Below are 21142 nucleotides of genomic sequence, written 5' to 3' on the forward strand. Positions count from 1 at the left end.
AAAACATTTTTTCCTGTACGTGATACCGACCTTCCTCTAAAGCTGACCACTTATGGAGTTGTTTTATTAGGAAAGTGTTTCTCTCATTAAGCTTCACGTCTGTTTACTGAGACGTATGAAGTAAATATTCTCCTGAATCTTAGAGAGCTTTAAAATAAATAAATCAGGAGGGGAAATTTCCCAAATATCGATAACATCATGACCACACGACCGAGTGCTGTCTCACTTTACCTGGCTGGACAATGAGGACATTTGTTCTGCAAAGCAGGAACATTTTTTCCAAAGTTACGATGTTGTTGCATAAAGTCGAACATTTTTGTTGCAAAACTGGGACATTTTTATTGAAAATGAAGTCAGTTTTTGTCAAACAGGAGCAACAGGAAAACTGCCTCCAGTCCTCCTTTTGGAACAACCTTCAGACAAGCTTCAGGATTTTAGTCAGGTTAAAGTTTAAGATATGGGTCCTAGGACTATAGCATGCAAGTGTCCCCACAAAAACACAAAGACGTGTGTGTGTGTGTGTGTGTGTGTGTGTGTGTGTGTGTGTGTGTGTGTGTGTGTGTGTGTGTGTGTGTGTGTGTGTGTGTGTTTGAGGGATGTGGTCCAGCAGGGTCTCACCAGTTCAGAGCGAAGTCTCTCCACCTCCTGGGTCTGATCCAACAGCTTCTCCTCCAGCTCCTCCACCTGCAAATGCCAAAGAACATCATTAAAAAGTAAAAATCTAACTTTTAACACAGTTTTTATATTTTGCACGTTAAACATGTCCATTTCAAAATGCACAGGCTCAGCTGCAGATCGGATTCGGATTAGCCTTCAGTCTCTGCTGAATGTCACGACACGGATTCGATCGTCGGGATCTTTCTGTAACGTGTCGCTGAGCATGAAGCTGCAGATCGGACCGGCAGCTTCGTTTTGTTGATGTAATAAATCTGTCAACGTTTCTGACTCACTTTACGTTTGATGCCAACATGCAGACGTCAGCCGGACAGCTAAGAAAAGACCTGGAAATATTCAGTTACACACCTTCGAGTGTTCAGAGTCTGAACACACAGAAACACACAGCTTTGGATTTACTGTCCTGAGGATAATCTCATCTCTGATCGGAATAAACTCGAACTTAAAGATCCTTCACCTGAATATTCATGTTGTTACGTTTTGTTCAGTATTGCAGCAGATTCAGTAACAGCTGTCTGTAAATCCACTAAATGCTGCAAACAGGAGCTTCTAAACAAATATCGGAGCTCAGCCTGCAGACCGTCGTGTTACTCACCGACTACAAGCTAGCTGATATCGTATGTTTGTGTCCCCCTAAAGCATTGTGGGAAGTGTCAGGCGGGTTTCCTGCAGACGTACCTGTGTGCGCAGCCGAGTAACGAGCTGCTCTTCCTCTGGACAGCTGAGACGATCCGCACCGGGCTGCACCACCCTCACACCTACAAACACACAGACGTGTTTACATCACTGCAGAGGACTGCAGGCCCTGCCATCTTGGAATAAAATTAAAGATCAGTCGCATCGAATGGAATTGTCCCTTTACAAAGACTGACCCTTGGGCGTCTCTGACGTCTGCTCTTCCTGTAGCGTCTCAGCGCCTCCACCCGTCTTCTCTTTGACACTCTGCTGCAGCTGCTGCACCAGCAGGTGGCGGGCTACTTCTTCAGAGTGAAGTCGAGCCTGAAACTCGCAAACTTTGTCCTGTAGGGTCTGAAAACACATGAGAAGCACAAATCAATCAGTGGCATCAGTTTTCCAGGCTGTGCAACTCATTCTTAACTTTAACACGTTTCTAGAAGCTCGCAACAATGTCTACATGGTCACTACAACCTCTTCCTGTCAGAGACGAAAAGGGAAACGCTACAGAAAAGTACAAAAGAAGAAGAATCTACAGTGAGCAACAAAGACAGTGAAGGTTTTTACGTTGGCAGGAGTCCACCAGCACGACCAGGTGACCCTCTGCAGATGAAGACAGCATGAAAAACAAAAATGGAGGGAATGATGGACGGACAATAAACGAGGAAAACCAGGAATCTGACAGGTGGAAGAGAAAGAATGAAAGTGAACATCTTTTATATAGTCTAGGCCTCCAAGCTTCATTCGTCAGTCTGTTGCAAACGTTGGTGTGAACGTGTCGCCAACGTCACCTGACGGAGCGACAACATTCAGAGAGCGTCAGCAGTCGTGTCACAGATGTGACGAGCAGGACGACAGAAAGCGTCCCCGAGGCGTAAACAGACAGAGGCTCCGTCAGCTGATCATTGTCACTTTATGCTGATGTCAGCTGAGAGTCAGCGCCGTTGCTGCAGACATGCCGCCGTGCAGCATGAAGTGAGCGTGCTCAGTCGTACCTCAGTTTGTAATTTTAAGGTCGTTTTACGTCTCCTGATTAGTCGATCGTCTGTGCTGGTCGTTTACCTGGATAATCAGCTGCTGGCTGGTCGTGCTCGTTTCGCTGAGCTCGGCGGTCAGAGAGGGGCGCTGCGAGAAGGCGGTACTGGGCAGAGAAAGGAAGGAGCCGTCGTCTTCACCATCACTCATCAGGAAGTCCACTGAGCTCGCTACGGAGACACGGGAGACACAGCCTAGTTATATGACGTCACGTGTTACTCAGCATCATTTCCATTTAGTAATGGACTGTTTTTAAAGTTAAAATTAAAAGTGCATCGTCCAAAAGAAGAAGACATCGATCCTCCGACTGAACTTGGAAAAATTTGACAATGGCTCGATTGTTAAAGTTCACGTGTTAAAACTTAAACCTCGTTGTGAAATTAAACTATGGTCCCACCTTAATAAGCTCAGAAGAAAGCACCTTCTGAGTGGGTGTAAGGTAATCTATAAGCAGATTGTAAGTGATCAGTGATTATTGAGGTCACAGCGAGAAACAAGCTGAGCTCCTCTCCCTCAGCTCCCGTTCTCCTCCCGAGTAAACCTGCAGCTCCATGGAAACCAGTCCAACCAGATAACTACTGATAACAGCCGCTGACACATTAACCTGCTCATACAGGTGTGTGTGTGTGAGTGTGCGCAAGTTTGTCTAAGTGTGTGAGGCCTCAAATCTTATCAACCTGAGAACAATCCGCTCTCTGTCGAGCAAATCTGAGCGCACACACACACACACACACACACACACACGTTTTCATATGTTAGTGAGGACATCTGATTGACAGAATGCTTTCCTAACCTTAACCATCAAAAACAAATGCCTAACGCTAACCCTCAGCCTAAACCTAACCATAACCTAGTTGTAGCCCTGACGCTAAAACCACATTTTGAGTCTCAAAAATGCCTTCAAACTTGTGAGGACAGGCACTTCGTCCTCACGAGTGACTGTTGGTCCCCACAAAGATGTTTAAACAGGTACACACACACACACACACACACACACACACACACACACACACACACACACACACACACACACACACACACACACACACACACACACACACACACACACACACACACACACACACACACACACACACACACACACACACACACACACACACAAACCTGTTTTTACATCTTTGTGAGAACCCTTCATCACACCTTGGCTTGGCTGCTCTAGCTGGTCAAGTTAAATGACTAATTACAGTAGCTCCTAAAGTTATGTGCCGCTTATTTTTATGAAAGACACAAAAGAGATCCACTTATTCTGCAACACCTCGAACAATAGGCCCGTGGTGTGTTAACCAAATGTTTGCGAGGAAGTAAAGCCGAATACCTCTAAAAGAAAAAAAAAAAAAAGCCTGTCAGGTGAAACTATTGTTCTAAGCTACAGGAGCTCACTGCAAAGCAAAGCAACGTTTAAAAGCACCTTCATCTGACAATATAATGGCACTCATCACTCACATGACTCCTGTTGGCAGACATGAAAACAAGTGTGCCATGAAACTGTATTACTGTATTATAATATTGGGCACTGACGGTCAGTGTGACGCCCAATATTACAATAGAAACTAAAGTCTCGAGCTATTCGTCTCTTTTTCCCCTCATTTTGTTTGAATTGTTTTTCTTATTTGTGCTTTTGCTCCAGGTGAACAAAAGGCCCATAAAACGGTTTGAATCTTATTTTCTGTAAGTGATAGTCAGCTATTCACCGACCTTCAGACATCGTTCGAGTGTTTTCTTGTGCGAGTTTCACATTCAGAGCTGCATCGTGGACTCAAATTGAGCAGAAAACCTGCTTTAAACCAAATAATGATGGATTAGAAAACAGGATTATACTTGGCTCACACAGAAGTACTGCGCGTTTGCTTTTCCTGCATCACTGTAAGTGTTTACACATGGAAAGGGAAAAAAAAAAAAAATGCTGAAACCTCAGCTCACAGGTCCAACACGCTGCTGACGTGTTAGAAATTACAGGTCTGACGGTCCACATTCCTCCGGCCTCCAGTTACACTTTCATATTTCATCACCTGGTTGCAATTTTGAGTATGACCCAGTTTGACAGGGAAATACTGCAGCGTCACCGCCTTCACCTGCATTTCACCTCAATATCCCGACCTCAACCTCTATAAAGCCTTTAAGCAAAGAAGATCCCACAGACCAGTTTTGTTCTGGCTAAATGTTCAAAAGAAAATTTTAATGAAGACCATGAAGAGGACATTGCACAATAACCATATCCACGTCAGTATCCACCCTGAATTTCACAGACGGTGGCTCATCACCACTTTGTTTAAAGCCTTTGTTGTTTGGCAACAGACAACCTGCATTTCCACCACAGGAGGAACCCACAGTCTACATGAAACTCCAGGGAGAGAGTTTCACCACCGGAGATTCCTTTCCTTGGGTGGGACTTCCAGAGAGAAAAACTGCAGGTTTATCCTTTAATAGATGACAAACTGTGAAGTTCATGACTCGTTAAAGTAAAAATGCACAAAAAAACCCCAAAGTATGATGTGCTTTACATGATATCTCCCATGTCTTCATAGCCAGCCTTAAAAACTAACAACAGAAATCCATCCATCCACTTTTACACTTCCAGGGGCAGAGATGCCCAGACCTCCCTCCCCTCTGCCACCTCCTCCTCCAGCTTTTCCAGCAGGGACACTGAAGCGTTCCCAGAACAGCCAAGATATGGATCTGCCCCGAGGTCTCCTGCCAGTTAAACACCCCATCTGGGAGGCACTCAGGAAACATCCCGTCAGAAGAACCAACTGAACTGTAGGAGTAACATTTCTAAGGGAGAACCCAGACACCGAAGTAATTTATGAAGAGTCTCAAAGATAGTTCAAAGTTTTAAAAGTGAAAGCACTGCACAAACCATGAAACACCCAGGAGAAAACTCTAGAAGCCACTTGTGTTGCTGCTCGTTTGCCAATTAACCTTCAGTAAATGCTACCTGAGCTCCTGGTTCTCAGTCTCAATGAGCTCAGATGTACACGTCCTCAAATATGTGATGTATTCTGTGGGCGGAATATTTCTTCATTTAAGCTTCCCCAAGCAAAAGACCCCAATATCAAATGATCAACTCATTACACTCAAGTCTGAAGTCAGGAAATCACAAAGCGAACAGACGCATGAAGCGCCTGGATGTGTCGACTCAGCAGGGATACAAATCAAAAGGGTGCAGAAAAATTCAGCAGAATGCAGGAAATCAAGAGTTTGATGCTTGAAATTTCCTGCAGACGAACTTCCAGCAAAAGAAAACCCTAAAAGAGAGTGGCTCCTTTTGTTATTCTGCAAGTTAATTTTTCACCTAAAACATTCAAACCATGTGAATATTCTCTTCTCTCTATAATAATATATATATAAAATTATGAGGCAAAAAAGCCGATCACGTCTCTGGTTTCTTTAAACATTTTTCAAACATCCTTTCTAACATTTCAAAATCTGGTGAACTTTTATTTTAAGCAGTTCAGTAATGAGTTAAAAGTCATTCACCAAACTTTCCTGCAGCAGCGTGAAAGACGTGATGAAACTTGCGAGCAGGTAGAATGAAAAGTTTTAAGCTGATATTAATTTTAATCCAGAGGACATTTAAGTTTTTATGCAGCAGGAATGTGAAGCAGCTTACCTCAGCTTTTTCCACCTGCTCGTCCGGTTTCACTCACAATAAACTGAAACTTGAAGTTTCAGACACAAGTTTTACCGACATTATGAAAATAACTGCAGGTTTGCCCTTTACTGTAATCGCCTAAACCCTCGCGCAAACACACTTAAAGCCCTGAGCCTCTTTAAACACACGGCTGTGGCTGAGAGGCCAGAATGAAAGTCTGACGAGTGAACAGGAGAAACAATAGCTGCAGTGTTTGTTAACCTGATCCGGCTCTCCGGGGACTCGCGCTGAGAAATGAGCAGCTGAGAAAAACACAGCGAGCCGCAGTCAGTAAAGCAAACGTGATGGTTTCAGCTCACCTGTCCGTCCCCACTGACAGTCCCAGGTTTCCTCTGACCGCCGAGCTTCATTCATACACACAGGTATGACTCACCTCTCCTCCACACACACACAGAAAATATGCAGCCACGCTGGTGTTTCTTTCCTGAGGTAGGCGGCTGACTCACCATCCAATGAGAGGTCTTTCTTCCAGAGATCCTGCAGGCAGGGGGCGTGGCCGAGGTCCCAGGTCTTTCGTGTGCCGAACATGACCGCCGGGTTGACCAGAGCGCTGGACCGCTGGACCGGCTGGAAGCACAGAGGGACAAACAGAAAGGTTAAAAACAAGAAGACGTGAAGATACAAAGAACTGCTTCTGCTGATGAAGTTTATTCTTTATGGATGGAGTACACTACAGCGCCCTTTGGTGGCTGGTTGCGATAAGCCCCACCCCCTTTTCTTTGACCCAACAGGTTATGAGCCAAACACTTTCACATAACGTTTAGTTGCCACTTGAGCCATCAGAGCCTCTCCATCAAACACTCCATCGTTCCTGCTTTAGTAGATACGAACGATTGTGTGAAACAGCTTCACAAATATTTGCTGATATCAAATATTATTTAATATTACACACATTAAAACGAGACGTCTTGATGCAGGAGCAATCATGCAGGCAAGGAAGTCACAAAACTGTGAAACTGAAACTGAAGAAGTCGTTTGGATGAGTGACGAAACGTTTCTATGTCCAGATGAACAGAATCAACGTTTTGGGATTAAAACCAGACGTTTCAAGAAACAGCAGCAGGTAGGCGGACTTCATCCGTCTGTTTATGTGTGAGAGCCAAACAGACAGCAGCTGCAGGTTGGCTGTAGTACCTGGTTGCAACAACAGGTGGAGACTCTCACTGTGTCACCAATCACCACCCACCTGAGTCTTCACCAGCGTGGTGTAACTCAGGCCTTTGATCCACAGATGCAGTGGGAATCACACATGGACATATTTGGGCTCACAAGTGGCACCAACCACTGAAAAGTTGTGGAAAACTCCAAAGTAACCAAACTAACCCAATACTGAAACCTGCCGCCATCGCACAGCCACCTCCATGTATGCTTGCTGTTACCACACAGGTAGCTGCTGCAGTATTCTCCTGAACAGTAGGTGCCGCCACTCAGAGAAACCTCTATATCAGTGCTGATATAGGACGGGGATTCATCAGGAACAGGAAGTAAAGAAATTGCAGGGAGTTTTTTCCACAAAGTCTCATCTTTTCAAGCTGTTGCAACACTGATCTGTGAGTCTCTGAACTATAACAATCATTAAATTGCAGTTAAAACCAACAATCGTGCACTCGTGTCTTCAATCCAGCCACAGCGACAAGAATCAAGAATCTGCACGACGAGCAGAAAAGGCAGATGTGACGTCAGCTTACTTCAGCTTTGCCGGATAGCAGCGGATCCGGACGTCAGTACAGGATGAACACCAGAAAAGACTAATGAACACGTGCAGTGGGTCATGACCACTAAAGCAGAAACAAACCTGGGAGCTCAAAACACAACCGGCAACTTTCAGGGAGCCGAGCAGGAAACGTCTTTGAGTGAATCCTTCCTGGAAATATCAGCGATGCCGACAGGCGGCAACACCTCTGCAGACGAGCACACACCTGGCTGACTCGTTTAGGTAACATCCTGAGGCCTTAAGCTAAGTTGCTTACATTAGCATTCTCAGTTCAGACCTCGACATCACAGCCCGTCGGTCTCCCGTCCCGTCTCACCTGCAGCACTCCACCAATCAGCCGACAGCCTCCCTCTCTAACAGCCTCCGGTCCACAGCGAGCTCTTCTCTCTGACGGCTGGACGTAGCGCTGTCGGTCCAGCCAGCTCTTGTTGATCAGCATTCCCACCCAGCCCAGCATGCTGCCGCTCCGCACAGCTGGTCCCACTCACCCATTCACTCTGCACCAGCGACCGGCCGCAGACTCGGGTGGGACAGGTGGTCAGAGCTTCCTGCTGCACGGCAGTCAGTTAACCCACCTACAGCCTCACCGCCACATCACCTGCAGGATTACGAGCAGCTGATCCCAGAACAGCTGATCGGGAGTCTCTGTGGTCAGGATGAGCCGAGTGTGAGCGTAATCTGTTAATCCTGAGAGCAGATGGCTTCGTTAACCCTCGAGTGACCGCAACTCACACACCGTTAGCACCAATCACACCTCAGCTCGTTTACGTGAAACTTCTTCACCCCTTCACCTCATAAACCGGTTCTGTGATCATTACCTGATTATATTTAACTGCAGGATTCTCAAAGTTCTACATGAACATTTTAGCAGAGCTTTAGAGATTCTTTTTCATCCTGAGATCATCACAAATGCATATGAAAGGAAAAGTTTAAAGGTACTGACGTCCAAGAAAACAAACTAAGCCAGATTCAGCATCGAGCGGAGGACATTATCTGCTGGTGGGTGATTTACAACGAATGAAGAGATGACGAACATTTAACAGGAGAAACTTCATCCACTCAATGGACTCGAGTCCACTTAAACTACAAATTACCTGCCGTCTCCGGCACAGACTGTACAGGACCCCTTGCTGTAGTCTCGAGTCCACAGGTCCTCTAACCCTGCTCAGTAATCCGTTCATAGCCCAAGGTCACCGTGATGGATTAATTCTACCACGGGGAAGGTTAGATGCACCTGGGTATCACTAACAGATACATATTACAAATATGTACAATATTAAAAAATAATATTTTGGCAGCGGCTAACATACTTTCTTGGAAAGCAAAAGGGTGCTGGATCGATTCCAACCTGACACAAATCCCATCTCCGGAAGATCATCAGAGTAAAACTGCTAAAAATATTTTTAAGTTACAGATACAGATATGCGGGCTTACAGTGGAGATTATCCGCTTTAATTTGAGGGGATTGAACAAAGGAAAGCTGGGCAGCACTCCCTAAAACCTGCACAGGTGGGCTTCATTGCTTTTGTTATTTCTTCATCATTTGAGCAGGTAAACAGTATGAAGGGGATTTGAATTGTGGCATTTAGAATTGTAATGGTTCTCTGAACCCACAACATGCAATCAAAGGAGACGTGAACGTTAGCAGGGCCACAGCTGATTGTCACAGAGAGGCTCAGCAACATGAAGAGGCCTGAAAGTCCAGAGAAAACAGAGGCTGATGACCACAGGATCCTTTCTAAGGTAAATCGAGCCAAGTGAAGACAGAGGAGAGAGAGGTGATCACAAACCAGAAATCAACGTCAAGAATAGAAAAGCTACAAAACGCTGGAAAAGAACATGGAAACCATCTGGGCGGGAGCATGTTTTTGGACACATGAAGTTAAACTGCAGTGGAGAACACTGTGACCGTACACATGAACGCTTCTAATAACATGGCGGAGCGGCCGAGAACCACAAAACACAACAAGGACAGCAGGAGATGCTCGGAGAGGAAATGCGGTCGATAAACGAGCACTTAGCAGGCCGAGAGCGTTTTACTCATCCCGGTGTGCAGCTGACCAATCCCGAGCCGGCCACAGCTCCTGACAGCAGCCAGGCCGACGCTTTCCTGCTCACAGAGAGGAGTGGAGCACGTACAGACAGATGTTCCAGCTGCCTGATGTGCGGAGCCAGAAACCTTTCACACGATCCGGCCTCACGTCGACGTTCCTTTGATATTTCAAACCTACACATTAGGAAGGAATTACATGGCTGGAGCTGCTGACTCATGCAATGTATGGTGAAAGTGCAGATTAGCACACACACACACACACACGCACACACACACACACACACACACACACACACACACACACACACACACACACACACACACACACACACACACACACACACACACACACACACACACACACACACACACACACACACACACACACACACACACACTTTATTAATGCTGACAGCTGCTGACACATTTCTCCCTGCAGAGTGTCCACACAGCAGAGCTCACGTTCACCACGCACGCACGCACCTAATATTAACCTTACTTTAACCACAATGTGCTAATATAACCTTAAGCTAATGCCACTTTAACCCTAACATAAGGTTATTTCAAGCAAGGCACCATCTCCTCTTCTCTTGCTCTTGGCGAAGGCGGTCGCACTTTTCTCCTCCTCCTCTCCCTTAGTTTCCCTGCTTAGCCTCTTGTGTCCTTGTCTAGTCTCGTGTTTTTTGTATTACTTTTCCCTGGAACACTCTCTCACAGTCTGTTCTCTAAAACCTAAAAGAGAATTATGGATTTGATCAACTGGTCTCTGAATGCGATTGACACCCCTTCAACGAGAAGTCTGGGCTCGGGTGAGCCTGAGTGCTAAAGATATCTACCTATTCGGAACCATGATAACAGGGTTCTTGCTGATCGGAGCTGGCTTGGCCCTGGCTTATCGAAGAATTAAGGAAGCGGAACCGGCTGTTCAAACCCCCACAAGGCTGCCCGCTGGGATTGAAACGATGGGACGAGGCGTGAGTTTCTCGAAATGGGTCATTGAGTGCAGCACGGATAAGATCTTGGAGAACCGCACGGCTGCCGTGAACACTCAGAACAAGACCTCTGAGTGTAAACTGATTACATCTGGAGGGGCTCGCTCGGAACACCACCTCTGGGCGCAAATTGATCACATCTTGGGAAGCGCACCGCGGTCGTGAGTTCTCAGAATCGGCTCTTTGACCACAAGAATGACAACATCACGTAAAGTAAGTTTGGATAACATCATGGAGAAGCTCGCGGCTCTCCAACGGGAGATTGAGAGACCAGTGTCGGACTGTTAGAACAGCTTTGAAATTCATATGAGTTGTTCGCACTAAAGTAAAAACCATCATTTCATGGGGAGACCCCTTCGGCGCCAGCTGCGGTCTCAAGGCTGGAGCTGAACAACAACACCCTGATAACGACTGTGTTTAGACTGTTCTTCCCTTTCTATGCAAGGCCACCTGGGTTGGCTGGAAGACTGTTTACTTAGCCTGGCAGGGCGAAGGACACTGTCTCAGCTGAACTCTGGACACACACACGCACACACACGCAGACAGACATATATACACATGCAGATGTACACTCATCCCCCCTCCAAACGCCTTCGACGCTTATTCCCTTCCGATGCTGACGGTGGATCATGGAGACCAGCGCATAGGCTGCAGGCCCGGATGTACTGTCTACATCGGCTGTCTCTCACCCTTTACCCACCCCTGTTGCTTGTCATGTGTTTCTTTGGTGTATTAAGAGTTTTTTTCATGTGCTATGTGCAGAGGTGTTTTTTCTGTTTTCAAACTGATCTCCCTGTTGGAGCTCAGTCTGGGGGGAGTTATTTTTTTCTCCTTATCTTTCCTCATGTTGTGCTTTTCCATGTTGTACCTCTCTGACCTGTCTTCCCCATGTGATGTTTGTAATGTATGTATGGTCGGAAGGGTAAGACGGCGCTGGCATGGCTGGCAGCCTTAACCCAATTTCCCCCGGGATGAATAAAGTACAATCAATCAATCAATCAATCAATCAATCAATCAATCAAAATGTCAATGTTCCCTCATCGTCAGTAAACGAGTACAGACATTTAAACAAACTCTGGGTTCTCTTGTTTTTTGGACAGTCGTGGATTTTAACAAAGCGTGTCGGCTGATAACTCACGTTCACTTTTGGCTCTAAAATACAAATTCACAGTGAACTGAATTAGACTGAAAATAAAAATCCTTAATCTAAGATTCAGACGTGATTTTAAAATTCTTGGATTTTTTTCTCTGAAATAAAGTTTGTAATTAAACTGGACAAAAGCAGAAAGAAAATCTTCACATTTCTCAGCTTTTACACTGATCCTGTCATAACTGTGACAAAAACAAACCTGTAATTTAACTCAAAAAAAAAATCTGAGCAGTTACTTTTTATCCTCTTATTCTGCAAACTTTTACATTCTTAGAAAGAAATGAGCATGAAGGAGAAGGATGGCATCATCGGCTTCTCTTCAGTGTCGCAGTAACAAAATGAGCATCCTGCTCAGTTTACCTCCTGGAGAGACTTTAAGAGCCGCCTCCTCCAAACTGGGTCAAATCTTTGTGTTTCCCTCCCTGTGCTCAGACCTCATCATTATCATTATCGCTACCCCACAAACACACATTCTACACAGGAAGTACATCTTTCATTTTTCAAACCTGAAGCTGAGGCAGCTAAAAGGGAACCCGACATTTAAGGGCACCACGTTAACCCCTGCTGTGTTCACTGTGGTTAGCTGTGTGGTGACTTTTACACTGCTGATGGGGACGTCCTTTCAGTCTGTTCTCCGTCGGCTCCACACACTCATTTTTAGAGCCAGTCTGCCCTACAGAGCAATACTGCAGGGTCAAAGTTCAGACTATAACCTCTCAAATAAACCTATCATTTCCTACAACTGGAAAAAAAACCCAAAACAAAACAAAACGTCTTTGATGCCCTGAAATAATTTTTTATGTCTCACAAAGAGGATGGCACGATAAAGACATCTGTATCCAACCTGCTTTGTTTTGGCATCTAAACGTAGCCCTTTGAGTCCCTGTTCATCTGCATCTGTGAGATCTTGGACAGAAAAGAGCAGAACAAACAATAAGAGCGTTTATCTGTTCCAGGCGCAGCAGGCTGAGGAACAGCAGGAAACATCTGGATGGTTGTTCTCTATAAGCGCAGCTACACTCCGAGGCAGACTCCCTCCACAACCTTACCCTCCGACAAGCTGCTGTTTCAGCTCACAGGTGTCTAAATGTGATTAAATAAAGCTTCATTCAAACAACAGGCAGATAAATCAGTGACACCATCATCAGGACACTCGCTCAGACCTGCTCCGTCCCACAGACGCTTCACGTTTTTGACCCACTTATTTTTACAAACTGCTCAAGTCATTATGAAGAGGCTAAAAATACCTTGCAGTGGCTCCGCCTACACCTGCTGCAAGGACAATGCGTGAAAGCAGACATGCGCTTCAATTAGGACAATCCACGGGTCCCTCGGTATACTCTCCATGGACAGGAAGAGGTTTACGGTGAGATAAAACGGCATGAAAGAGAGGATGAGGAGGAGGAGGAGGAGGAGAGGAACCAGAATGAGGATGAAGCTTTGTGCCACCGACGGCTCGTATTCAGGTCATGAAACATGAGCGTCTGCTCTGCATCAGGTTACAGCCAGACCTCCATGTCTGCTCAACATGTCCGCCTCCCCTGCAGCGCCTCCATCCCTCCCCACCTCCCCCTCTGCACCATCCGCCCGGCTCTTACCTCCCTGCGGCCTCTCCGTCCACATCATCATCGCCGCATCGCCCAGACTGCTGCAGCTTCACGCCGACACACAGCAGCAGGATCAGAGTCAAAGACACCCACCAACCCCCCTAAACACACACACACACACACACTCACTGCTTCCTCCCTCCGTTTCCTTAGCAACAGCACAGCAGCATCACACCTCCTGTAGCCCCTCCTCCTCCTCACTCCATCCCAGCAGCGGATGAATATTTCAGCCTCCACTGAAGCGAGAGCGGCTGCTCCTCCCCCACCTCAAATATTCAGCACTGTGTGTACTCGTATTACTCAGATTGTGGGGACGTGAAGTTTACAGTTAAGATGCGAGGACTCCACAATGCACACGGTTAGCTTTACGTGAGGGGAAGGTGATGGTTTCAGCTAAAGAAAAAAAATCATGCTTTTAAGTTTCTTTTATTAAATGTATTAGATGAAGTTTGTCTAACTGATGTCAAATGAGGGTTGTTTTTTTTTTAAGTCATTCTCATCTTAAACTGTAAAATCTTTAGTTATTTTTTATTCCACTAACACATTACACACCCTGTTTGTGCCTTTCTGCACCTTAATTGTAACCAACTGGCATAAAGTATAATCTTTGGGGAACTTTTTTTATTTTAATTTTTGCAGAATATGTTATACAAACTTCTGGGAAAATGAAGCTTGTCCTGTCCTGCAGGACGAGCTCAGATTATACCATCAAAGGATGATGATGAATGTTTGGTTACATAACTGATGTGACCGACGCGCTCGACCCTGAACGCCGTCTCCCTATAAGGAGCCAGAGGATTTCAGACATTTATATCATGTGATTGAATGTCCTGTGACAAACATCAGATTTAACTGGAACCAGCAAACATGAAGCCTCTGAACATCAAAACCTGCATCAACAGGAGCCGCCGGGACCCGTCAGAGTGTTAGAGTTATGGGAAAAACATTTAAAAAGTGACCATATCTGAACAACACTCGTGCCCGCCTGTCCCCGCACATACAGACTACACAAATATGTCTCCTGGGGTTGATTATTACCTGAAGTAAACCAGGGGGACTAAAATAAACGCACACAGAGGTAAATGCATGTTCACAAGCAGTTCAAATGACATATTTGCTCCATGTTCTCTAGCGCCTCCGGAGGGTGGGACAGTGAAATCTGAGATCATCCTCTGGCTCAGACTCCACATCTGTCCAGCTGTCAGACTGGTACACACGTCCCGAGCTCATCATTCACGTCCATCTACACAAGTGCAATCAGTTTGCATGACCAGCAGGTGGGGCTGTTTCTGACAGCCGACACATAATTGTTAACTCATACAGGAGCACATACAGGTTCATCACCTGTGAAGTATTTCACACCAGCTTACCTGAGTGTAAAACAAGCGCACTTATAGTTTTAATAGCAGCAAACCGCACAACACCACAAATCTGACAATAAGACCCAAACATGCGTCACATCAGTCCATCACAAAATAAACTCAGCAGTAAAAGTTAGCTCTGCTATCATTTTATCGCTATTTCCACAATCAAATAATACCTGTGTTGATATCAGAGCTCCACCAAGTCTGAGTCACTGACCGCGTAAACCCTGCTGAGCTGACCTCTCGTCTCAGACAGGTGATTTTTAAGCCAATCAGAGAGCAGATTTACCTTTGCCTAACAACAGAACTCCCCATAAAGTTTAATATTTACAACATTTAGTGACATTTTACTGCTGCACTCAGATATGATAACATTTACTGTGCAGCTGTAAACATTCCTCAGTCCGTCAGCAAGTTCAGATAAAAACTGCTGAATCACAGCTTTATGATTATTGAACAACAAAGGGTTGCCTTGTCCTCCCCCGAGGACACGGAAAATAAAATTACCCCACTGTAAGTGAAAGTCCTGCTCTTTAAGCGTTACCCCACAGAAATCACGCAAGTCCCGTCTGTGAATACGTGTCAGCGCCTTCAGTTTGTGTCCGCGTGCAACGAGTCGCTCATTAACGAAAACTGAAGTCTTCACCGAGCAGTCGGCCGGGAGTGTAACTCATACTTTAGGAGCGTTAGTGTAAGAGTTGTATAATCCCTCCATGGACGGGTTTGACCCATGTCTGTTTTACTGTTTGCAGGATTAATCAGGAAATGCAAAGATGAGCGAGACCCGACGCTTCAAAGAAAGGACTCAAGCATCCTGTGCTTCACGTTCTCCTCAGTGGGTTTCAAATGTTTAACCTCTAACTGGGCTGACTGGTTAGAAGTGGCTGGCTTTTCAAAAATAAGAGCAGCTTGTTCACTAATAAAATCAGTCACTCATGGAGTCGTTCTGTCAGGCTTCTAAATAAATAAATAAATGAATCAGCAAACCGACTTTGCTCTGTGGAAACTTCTGGACAGCAGCAGGATTCAAAGCAGCTCGATAAAAATCACCAAAGTAGATTTCACAAATACTGAAACGTCGAGAACAAAAACACTCCGAGCTCTCATAACTGCCGCTGTGATTTGGGACCATTATGGTTACAGTTTTAACAACATTTACTTCTTTGATTTAAAAATAATGACAATCATGTTTATGCGCCATCTTCCTGCAGTAGAAATTCAAATTCTGTTTCTACTGTTGGTTCATTTTTTTCCCCTCATTCAGATTATAGACTGATCACATTTTCATGGAAACAAAATCATAATTTTAAAAAGATTTACTTGTTTAAACGCAGTATTATATTCTATTAGATAACTAATTTGACCAAATTAAAGGTGTAAAAGCTTCAGGCTACAAATGGTCCAGTTCACCTGATGGTCCAGCTGAAGTGAGGCCAACGGAAATAAAGTAAAAATATTTCTACATGCAAACAAATCAGTCTATAACTAGATAAAATAAAGTACTTTAGTTCAAAAACTCATCATGTGACAGTTTTGCAAAGGTCTTAATGCTCATTTTTGTGAAGTCTCTCAGGCTGTACGTCACCTGTTTGATAAATGAATAAATGAACTTTACACTCGGAGGTGATTATCAGGGTGAAATCAGGGTGTAAATCCTTAATAAGTGCAAACTCACACTCACCTAAAATGTAACTAAAAGTTCGTATTTCCTTATAAAATTAGAAGTGTGTCCCCGGTTTCCCAAACTTGTTTTTAAAGTTTTTGTGTTTTAATATTTTCAGGAATTAAAACCGCACACCGTCTGAACCCGACCTCTTCCTCACCTGGACTTGCTTCCTGCTGTTAGGGAGGTTGTGTATGGCCCCTCGCCTCCTCTTCCCCTCAGCTCTGCGGATCATTGATCCATCCACTCGATCCCGGGTCCCGGACACCCCCCAGCACCCGTCGCCTGCGCTCCCATCCTTCAGATGACCTTCCCGTCCCGCGGCCTCGGTGGACCGGCTTTGCTCCGGTTTGTTCCGGTTCTTAATCAGGTTGTGGAGCGTCAGAACCGCCAGGGTGCACAGGACATACATGACCCCCTCGCCCCCACCCCTCAGACTCTAGGGTGCTTCGGGTGGGTGCTTGGTTTCATCGCAGGGTTGTTCCAGCCCAGGTGGGAGCTCACAGGTGTCTCGTTTGAGTCCCGCTGAGGTTGACGATCCTCGCTCTAAATGTTTCCTCTAAAAAGGATCAGCTGTTTAAATCCTGCTGTGTTTGTTCACCTCTGTCCCGAACCCCGCCCCGTCAACATCACATCAGATGATAAAAGCTTCTGAACCTTGTCCCGTCCTCCTCACTGCTGTCACGCCAACGGTTATCAAGACGGGTAACCAGAGCCTGCAGCCGCCAGTTTCAGTTTCTCACTGAAACTCAAGACTGTGCAAACGCCTCCTGCTCTGAAGCGAGGCTGCAGAGGCATGCAGCAAAAACAAAAATCCCCACATAAGAGAAAAGTGATTCGAAGTGCAACACGGACACAGAGCAAGATGCAAAGTTTCAGCAGAGTTTTCCCTGGAGTGATATTCTGACCTTGAGGTCGACTGCAAGAAAAAAAACCCAAAGTTTGTTCTGCAGACCTGCAGGAAAAGCACGAATCCAGCTCCTGCGTGGAGTCAGAGAACTTCTCCTCACAGAGTTTGTGGATGAGCAGCAGGTGCAGGAAACTGTTTCCTCTGTGAATGGAACAGTTTAGCACTGTGGCAGGTCGGGTCTTCCCCTCCATCAGACTGAGTGGATCAGAGAAAGAGCTCGAGGGGCCTCCTCTCCTCCCTCCCTCTGTCCCGGGACCATCTGTTGTTATTGCTGCAGGATAAAACTGCAGAGGATCGCCGGTGACGTAACAGCACGACACTAAACGATGGATTTATGTTAATATCTTCAGGATGAGCTACGTGCCGGTTTTCACGTTTAATAACAGTCAGGATTACTTCCAGTTCTTTGATCATTGATCCGTTTGTAGTCACTGCTTAAACTGATCACATCTCTGTAACTTTCACTTTACTGGAGCACTTTTATTCAATAAAGAGACCGTAGAAATACAGTAGAGTACAGTAAACATGACTGCAGCACACTGGTCATAAAAATCTGTAAAGGCTGATTTTTAGAGTGAAGAAAAGCCTTTTATTTTGGAAAGTGCTGTCCCAACTATAATTTTAGATGAGAGAAGACTTTTATTTTGACAGCAGTGATGTTCTAGTTGGTAGAATAGTCCAGAAAAATTTAGACTTCAGTCTTTTCAAAATTTAAGTATAATTTTAGATCAGAACAAGCGTTTATTTTGGTGACAGGGACAATCTGATTGACATTACAGTCTCATTGTGAATGTGCAGATTGGAAAATCATTAAAGGCTTTTATTGTGGAAACAGTGACCTGCTCATTGTGCCTCATCTACTTTCCCAGAGGCTTTTATTTTGGTAAAGTGAAGGGTTTTAGGTCAGAGTGACCTCTTTCTTTCATGTCGTAGGGATCTCGACCACCTCTCCTAAATAGGTGACATATGTGACAGAGCCGGGCATGCTGGGACTTTGACCCAGTGGGAGCTGACGGTCTGAATCACAGCCACTCCATCCTGACGCTCGCCTCTGATTGGTTGCAGACCTTGCTGCATATAGCAGCGATCCGTCCTGCAGCTCACTGTAAACAGAGCTGGGACCGTTTCTGGAAACGTTCCTGCAAGAACAAAAGGGGGACGTTTCCGGTCCACCGACCCCTTTCAGGACGCTAACGAGGTGAGGGCGGGGCTGTGGTCCAAACTCAGGGTCACACGTTAGAAAAATCTCACGAGGAAGGTCCAGGGGTCATCGAAGAGTTTCCAGAGATCTCAGAGATTTTTAACAGTTCCTGCAGAAGTTCAATGAGCCAAGGAAGACTTTAGTTTTAATTTGTAAAGGTCCAAACGTGCTCCTCAGGGACGCAGCGGTTTATTCTACAGCTGATGGTAAACAATAAAGAATGAGGACAGAAGGGGGTCGACTGTTAACGAGGGAGCATGGGAAAACATGCACTCTTAAATTCCGTCCTCACATTTATTTGTAAATTTAGATCAATCCCACTCAGATTTAAGACATTTTTATCGGCTTCGTTACTTTCACGACTGTTTTCTTGTAAATTCAGTTTTTTCCCCGATCAGTAGTTTTATTTTAAACTCACAGCAGCTCCAAAACAATTTTCTAGCAAGTGTTAGTTAGAAAATCAGTGGATTTTCTTCCTTGTACATTTGTAGTTTTAATCTCAGACTTTAAAAAACAAAAACAAAAAACACTGAACTGATTTATTATTTTACCCACAAGGGCTCTAATGCAGAATCTAATATCTGCTCTGTTTTAATTCAATTCAGTTTTATTTACACAGCGCCAAATCACAACAACAGTCGCCTCAAGGTGCTTTATACTGTGAGGTAGACCCTACAATAATACATACAGAGAAAAGCCCAACAATCATATGACCCCCTATGAGCAAGCACTTTGGTGACAGTGGGAAGGAAAAACTCCCTTTTAACAGGAAGAAACCTCCGGCAGAACCAGGCTCAGGGAGGGGCATGGCCATCTGCTGTGATTGGTTGAGGTGAGAGAAGACAGGATAAAGACATGCTGTGGAAGAGAGACAGCCTTTCATAGACTTTGATCGACTACGGCTGCTTCAAAGTGGCACGACGACAGTCATCCATGCTGGCTTCCTGACCTGAGCTGTTTGGCGCCTCCTTCCACCAATCACTGAGCTCCGCAGTAAATCAGAATAAATTGCCACTCCGTCAGCAGACAACTGTAACACCTGCTTGAAAGCCAGTTTTTATTCTCTAGCTTTAAACCAGGCTGACTGCTGTTATTGGTATCTTCTTTTATGTTTTTTTATTGTGATTAAATTGTGCTCAGACTGGGACTGTGTGTTAGAGATGAGCGGATTTTCCTTTAGCCGTTTTCTCTAAACTTCAGTCAGAGCCCGAGGAAGAAAACGATGTGTTGCAGAAACAAGAGAAAACTACAGAACGAGATCCCAGCCTGAAACCACTTCCTGTTCTCGAGGTGACCTGAACGCGGCATCAAATAATAACTGATCAAATCAGAGGTATAAAGGCTTCCAGAGAAAGCGGGCTGTGGCAAGTTAATGACCTCAACACGGAGAGGAGTGTCAGTTATCAGATCAGACTTGCCTTTATTATTAGGAATAAACACACACACACACACACACACACACACACACACACACACACACACACACACACACACACACACACACACACACACACACACACACACACACACACACACACACACACACACACACACACACACACACACACACACACACACACACACACACACACGATGGAAAATGTTTACACACCAAACTGCTGCAACATGATCAGCTGATTAGATAAATGTGGATAAATAACCCGGTGTTTCATTCTCACACCCTCCCTCCACATGAACCTCAGACTTCATGTTTATATCAAGTAAATCACAGAGGAATGTTTACAGATAACAAGGTCAGACTGAGAGGATTCACATGTGTTGTTACTGTGTTTGTCCTGTGGGGGGCAGTGCAGGCATGTGTTCATGTCTCAGGTGTGTTGGTGACTGTAAGAGGCTCAGACCTGCTGCAGATTACCGGAAACCTGCTGCTTTTATTTGAGGAGCTTTTTCCTTTGGAGGGTCATCTGCCCGTCACAGACTTTTAAATTCAGCTTAAAATAATAACGTTTGTTTGGTTTTTGTTTTTGGGGACATTTAGTTTGATATTTTCTTGAAGACATCAGATGAAACCTCACAGTTAGTATTTAAAAGAAGACATTTTTGTGACAACTTTGAAGCACATCTGTCCAGAAATCTCACAGTAGCCCCCACAAACACAGCTGAACCAATCACATCAATCCTTCAGCAAAGTTTTTTTAATAAATGGTTTATGGGCTGCAAACCAGTTCAACACACCCAGGATATTTTTCCTTATCAGGCCGGAGAAGTCTGACCCAGAAATATCAGTTTAGCTCTGAGAGGCGGACTTTCCACAAACAGATTCACTGACGAAGTCTCAGGATTAGAAATTATGAAGAGAATAAACACCCTGCACAGCTGCTGCAGACTGAGAGGACGGAGCTGCATGAAGGAGAAAAAGACGATATAAACAGTTTATTTACAGAAAAGACGGAAAGCAAACCAAAAGAA

General features: G+C 45.1%; 1 protein-coding gene across 5 annotated transcripts in view; it reads right to left on the reverse strand.

Annotated features, from left to right (window-relative positions):
• Positions 1–21142, reverse strand: part of kifc3 (kinesin family member C3) — a 42026-nt gene that overhangs the window by 11901 nt on the left and 8983 nt on the right. The window contains exons 1-6 of one of the 5 annotated variants that reach the window (XM_039613833.1): positions 16762–17118; positions 6505–6625; positions 2413–2555; positions 1548–1704; positions 1354–1433; positions 619–684 (exon numbers count right to left, since the gene is read on the reverse strand). In XM_039613833.1, coding sequence (XP_039469767.1) covers positions 619–684; positions 1354–1433; positions 1548–1704; positions 2413–2555; positions 6505–6625; positions 16762–17013 — 819 coding nt within the window. In that variant the 5' untranslated portion in view covers positions 17014–17118. Of the gene's footprint in view, positions 1–618; positions 685–1353; positions 1434–1547; positions 1705–2412; positions 2556–6357; positions 6478–6504; positions 6626–8088; positions 8463–16761; positions 17119–21142 lie in introns of those variants that run through there. The other 4 variants (XM_039613836.1, XM_039613843.1, XM_039613849.1 and 1 more) reach the window with 4 other exon arrangements.

This window comes from Oreochromis aureus, linkage group 1 (genome assembly GCF_013358895.1).
Source record: "Oreochromis aureus strain Israel breed Guangdong linkage group 1, ZZ_aureus, whole genome shotgun sequence".
In the NCBI taxonomy this organism is placed as follows: Eukaryota; Metazoa; Chordata; class Actinopteri; order Cichliformes; family Cichlidae; genus Oreochromis; species Oreochromis aureus.